Source organism: Sphaeroforma arctica (assembly GCF_001186125.1).
Source record: "Sphaeroforma arctica JP610 unplaced genomic scaffold supercont1.65, whole genome shotgun sequence".
Lineage (NCBI taxonomy): Eukaryota > Ichthyosporea > Ichthyophonida > Sphaeroforma > Sphaeroforma arctica.
In genome coordinates, this window is record NW_014040493.1 from 79,836 (window position 1) to 85,427 (window position 5,592).

A 5,592-nucleotide genomic window follows, 5' to 3' on the forward strand; every position below is an offset into this window, starting at 1 on the left:
CCGAAGAGACTAGCGTATTATTGGTATAGAAGTTATTCCCACCTTAAGCTAGCACCTTAACCAACTCGGTCATCTCGCTTCTGTTCAACTTGAGATCTTTTCCTATTTAATATTCAAATTCTTTTACCATTGCGAGCCTTGCTGGTGTGATGTGAAAAGGAAAATTAGCTTTTGATTTTATAATAAACATGGCTGGATGCGTTTAAATAGTTTTAAATATATGTGATCGGACAGGAGAGTAGAAGGACCTCTTGTATACCAAATCGAGTCCGGTCATGTGCTGCATTTTATATATAATTTACGATCATACGGACGAACGCGTCTACGCAATGTGTGAAAAGTTATTATTATTATTAAGCATTCCAAATATATCTCGCGGTGGGCTAAGGAGACTTCGACAGGGTTCTGATGAATTCGACGAGTCAGATTTTCTGGATTCAGACTTATCAACAGTTGATGCTCAGTTGGTACGTATCCCTATTCAATTTCCCACTTCATTCAAATATGAACTAAGTAGTAGACATATGCTATTAAGCGGCAGTCTAATACAGGCGCTACTGACTTCGGATCGCAGTAGGAAATTCAAATACAACGGATGTTTTAGAAATAGTTCCGGTGACGGAGATGGCATACTGAGGTTGACGCGTGCATTGCAGGATGAAGTGTTTATCGTTATAAACAAATTCGAGATCATGGTTGAAGTTGCGTAGGATCAAGCAATTAAGTAGCGTATGAGATGTGAGGCGCTACATACACCCTGCCTCTCAAATATCGCCGACTATCGTTCAGTTCAACCAGTATACGCGAATTTAGACCTTACCTATATTACGAGTTTGTCTTTTTGGTACGTTACATTGAACGTTGTCATCCCAATACACACAAAAAAAACCAGTATGACGATCGTCAGTTCACATGTCTTTTCGATTGTGCGTTGATGCAACTTCACTAGTACCAAGTACTGCTGTTCGTCTAGGAGAAGCGACAGGTTTAGGCTAATCGAATTGGACCTAGGTGTTGATGATCAATGACATGCAATACCAATTTGACCCCAGAATCGAATCAAATCATTTTCTTTTGTTAGATTCCGTTCATACGTTAACCGGCTGCCAGGAACATGTGCGCATGGTTAATGGAATCGTATTATGAGTGCTATCGACAATGTTATCAGACAAACATACGTTGCTGTATTGTGTATAGTTTCTCAATCTATGCGAGAAAGGGTATGAACAGGCGGAATCTTGCCTCTCAGTGTCAGAGCTGCAAACTTGAAGCAAACATGACGGCAAGGCCACAAAATAGAATTCAGCTTGTACTGGACTTGCAAATGTCGACTGATCGAAAATACTATCCATCCTTAGATGGAAAGGCCTCGACGACATGCCCATATAATTTCAAATAAGATAGTAGTTGTGTGAAATAAGGTGCTAGGAATGGGCAGCATCGCTGGCCCCAAATTGACTTTTGGACAAATCACAGTTTATCATTGGTAATGCACTATTGTCGGGTGTTGGTGTTCTGGTGAGGGAAAGGATATGCAACGTACAGCGGGCGGCTGAAATTCATTGTTCCATTGGTGCGTAATGTTGCGATAATAATAGATCAATTATAGTTTAGGATAGTATATAATATACAAAATTGCATACTATGTGAGTCTTTGAATTACAAATATATTTTAACTTCAAGGATCCCATGTGAGATATGTTCCCCTCAAGTAAATGCGCCTATATAATTCAATATACCTACATCATTATTCCGCGATATAGATGATTACCGAGTCTGAGATGGACACGGTGCATTCGAAGTCTACCCCTATTGAACTATAATAAGTTGCGAAAACATGGGAGAAAAAAACCCCCCCCTATATTCGGTTGATCAGGCGATCAGTCAGAACCAAACGCTCGACCACATTTTATATATCTTTAATAGGTAAAGTACAGATAGAGTTTGTCCGATTCAGCGTTAAATACACCTGACTTGCCTTGCTCACGGTCTCTGAATGTCAAACGGTATCGTACACTATAAAAATTGTTAAGCTTCGCCCGGAAAATGCGGTGAGGGACTAGTTTGGCTTCCGATGCGGCGATGTGTGCCAATTGTAGAGCATAGGTGATTTCTAATGAGTGTTCTCTCTATAAAACCTTGCAACTGCCATACAGTAGATGTGCTGCGACACGATACTTCTCACTGCGTGCAATGTTGTTACTTCGCTTCCGTATCCTGGTGGTAACAATGCAAGCAGCGTAATTCAAAGGCGAACGTACCCGCATCCCCACGTTACCTCTTTTCATACTCATACAAAGCCCTGTAGAACTCCGTCTGGAAACAGAAGGCACGAACATTTGTGGAATGAGTATAAACACACGAGAACAGCGACCCAAGGCCGAACTCGTAGATAAAATGTGGTGCGAGGAATCGTATATGTTTCGTCCCAAACTGCGAGGGCTCCCGATTGCTATGCCGAGGTTTGCATAGCGAATGAATAGGAGTTCTCTTAATTTATTTATTTACAAAAGGGAAAGAGGAAGTATATGCACAGTGTTTGGTATTCAGCTTCTAAGTAATATAGCATCACACTATGCAAATCAGATGAGCTTGATACAAAATACACTTCATAGCGATCGCAACAGGAAGGAGATGTAACGGCACGTGAGTACACGAACACATTTTTTTTTGAGTATTCAACGATACAATTCACCACAACTCGGGTGAGGATTTCGCACTGCAAAATAATCTGCACGCAGTCACCTTTGTCCTCATACTCGAAAGATGCTGTACACATGGAGCTGACACGATCACACACGAGTTGGCATTCATACATCCGTCTAGGTACACACGCACACGCACACAAATATACGCATATACACAGACAGAAGCATACAGACACGCACACATAGTGAGAGAGAGAGAGAGAGACACACACACACACGCGTTCGCACCCAAACAGCACGCTGTACACGTACATACCTGCAGCTTTCCTGCGTATTCATAAACAAACGAGTCTTCTTGGTTAAAAGTCTGGGCGTTGCTGACCATCAATTTCACATCCACTTCCATATCCTCGATAGTCTCGTACTCGGTATTGTCAATTTTCTCCTACGTTATCATAACAAAATAGTTGGATTGGAAGATCACTTAATAACACACAGTCAACAAGTATGCAGCAAGCAAACACGAACAGAAGTGAATCACTCGATGGAAGTTTATTTCACACGAATCCACTTGGATAAACTTCCTTTCCATGAAATACATTCTATTACTAGAGTTACAACCAGTGTGTGACATTCTATTACTAGAGTTACAACCAGTGTGTGACATTCTACTACTAGAGTTACAACCAGTGTATGACATTCTTTTACTAGAGTTACAACCAGTGTATGCAAGTAAACTTCCTTTCCATGAAATACATTCTATTACTACAGTTACAACCAGTGTATGCATGAAAACTTCCTTTCCATGAAATACATTCTATTACCAGAGTTACAACCAGTGTATGCAAGTAAATTTCGTAAATCCACATTCTAACATCAGGAATACCACCCAGCGCGGATGGAAACCGACCAATACGTATAGTGATACATATTCATGTTTTTCCGAATACATATAAAAGCTATCGAAACATACCAGTATGTTCGAGAGTGCAATGGGGTACTCGATGATTTTGTAGTCGGGATAGTCCAGGAGGTTCGGTACCTCCATGAATAGCTCACAGACCATCTCGTCGGTTTCAGGGCTGTGTTGTAGTGAGGAAAGAGCCAAGCATAGAAGGGTGATTAGCGTGAGGAGATATTCAATAGGGGGTTATTTAGGTACAAAGCCAGATTTTAGGTATAAAGAGAGATAGCCAGACCTGTAAGTGTAAATAGCTAGGGGTTTAGTAAATTCCACTACACTCCACAGACACGCTCACATACTAAGAAGCGTTTTTTAAGTCATGCGCGGATGTGTAGCATCTTGCGTGTGTGATTCTCCAAGGACGCTCCCACGCACTCTCGCTTAGGGTGGTGAATGAAAATAGCCATGCATATAAACGCCATCTTCGCATACAGATAAATACATTTCTCCACAAATACTTTCACAAACACTGGCAGGGTTGTGAACACAGGGCAGCAGTACATATACGCACTATCTTCGCAACAGCGGTAAACACTGAGATACTCTTATGACATGGCCTACTCTTATGACATGGTCCATGCAGTGTAGCAGTGCATGTACACACCACTTTTACATAACGGGAATAGTGACTATCCACAAATACGCTCACATACAAAAACCGGGTGCTCAATTCGATACAACCGTGCAGAAACGGGTTATCTTAGCGTACTGAGCTGAAGAATTGCTTACCTATACACTCACATACTCTAGCAGGGTCAACACAGTGTAGCAGTGCATGTCGCTACAGAATTACTCACTAGTACACTCACATACTCTAGCAGGGTGGTCAATGCAGTGTAGAAGTGCATGTCGATACAGAACTACTCACTAATACACTCACATACTCTAGCAGGGTGGTCAATGCAGTGTAGCAGTGCATGTCGCTACAGAATTACTCACTAATACACTCACATACTCTAGCAGGGTGGTCAATGCAGTGTAGCAGTGCATGTCGCTACAGAATTGCTCACTAATACACTCACATACTCTAGCAGGTTGGTCAACACAGTGTAGTAGTGCATATCGCTACAAAATTGCTCACTAATACACTCACATACTCTAGCAGGGTGGTCAATGCTGTGTAGCAGTGCATGTACACGCTGTCCTCGCGCACAGGGGTGGGGCTGACGATGCGAGACCGTCGCTTGGGCGATGGAGATAGGTGCCTATCTTTCTTAAGCTTCTTAGAGCTCACTCTGGCTTTCTTGACGCGAGGTGGTTCTTCGACTGCGGTCGTAGGTGTAGGTGTAGGTGTTAGTACAGGTAGAGCTCAGGTGGGTGAGTATAGCGTAGGTATACATAGACGGTATCAGCCCCTCAGATGTACACACCGTAGATAAGCGCGTTCGGAATAGTGCAGATGAGTATGCAAAGTGTGGGAAGAGAACTAGATGTGTTACTAACGGCTCACGCAGATATACTGCAGTCGCTCAGAAATCCATATGCATACCCGCATTTTCCAGCATTAACTGGGATCGGCTTCTTCATGAGTGGCAAATCCACTCTTTTAAAACCGAGCTAGGACAGGCACAAGTAGTAGGAATGTCTTTCATTTCACAACCAATACATACACGTCACGCTCACGGAACGCACATACATAACCTCGATACACTTATGAGTATTATTCAACTTGAAGTAAAACAGGCTACCGATACCGTTTTATGTGAAAGCAGAAATCGTAAAATCGTACGACAACGGACTGAGTTACTTGTATTCAAGTAAAGCCTGATGCACCTATGCAAACGAGGTTTTATCTGGATACATTTACAACTATATCTGGACAGGCGCGTCGAGAAATATTCGAACATGTTCAAAACAACACACGGGACGAACATATGGTGAATACACATAGTCATAGATGGAATATATATATATATATATATATATATATATATATATATANACAATATACACACANANATANANACTANACTANATATA

General features: G+C 41.8%; 2 protein-coding genes across 2 annotated transcripts in view; one reads left to right on the forward strand and one right to left on the reverse strand.

Moving 5' to 3' along the window:
* Nucleotides 1-347: 347 nt before the first annotated feature.
* On the forward strand, nt 348-892 carry SARC_01608 (hypothetical protein; the record flags this gene model as incomplete). Its single annotated transcript, XM_014304660.1, has 1 exon — nt 348-892. A coding segment is annotated over one exon (363 nt), but the record flags the coding sequence as incomplete, so codon positions are not given.
* Nucleotides 893-1,865: 973 nt separating this feature from the next.
* Nucleotides 1,866-5,592, reverse strand: part of SARC_01609 (hypothetical protein) — a gene marked incomplete at its 5' end in the record, with an annotated part of 11,990 nt that continues 8,263 nt past the window's right edge. Inside the window, 4 exons of the mRNA XM_014304661.1 lie at nt 1,866-2,316; nt 2,965-3,093; nt 3,622-3,730; nt 4,710-4,878. Of these exons, the coding sequence (XP_014160136.1) occupies nt 2,275-2,316; nt 2,965-3,093; nt 3,622-3,730; nt 4,710-4,878 (449 nt within the window). The 3' untranslated portion in view covers nt 1,866-2,274. The remainder of the gene's footprint in view (nt 2,317-2,964; nt 3,094-3,621; nt 3,731-4,709; nt 4,879-5,592) is intronic.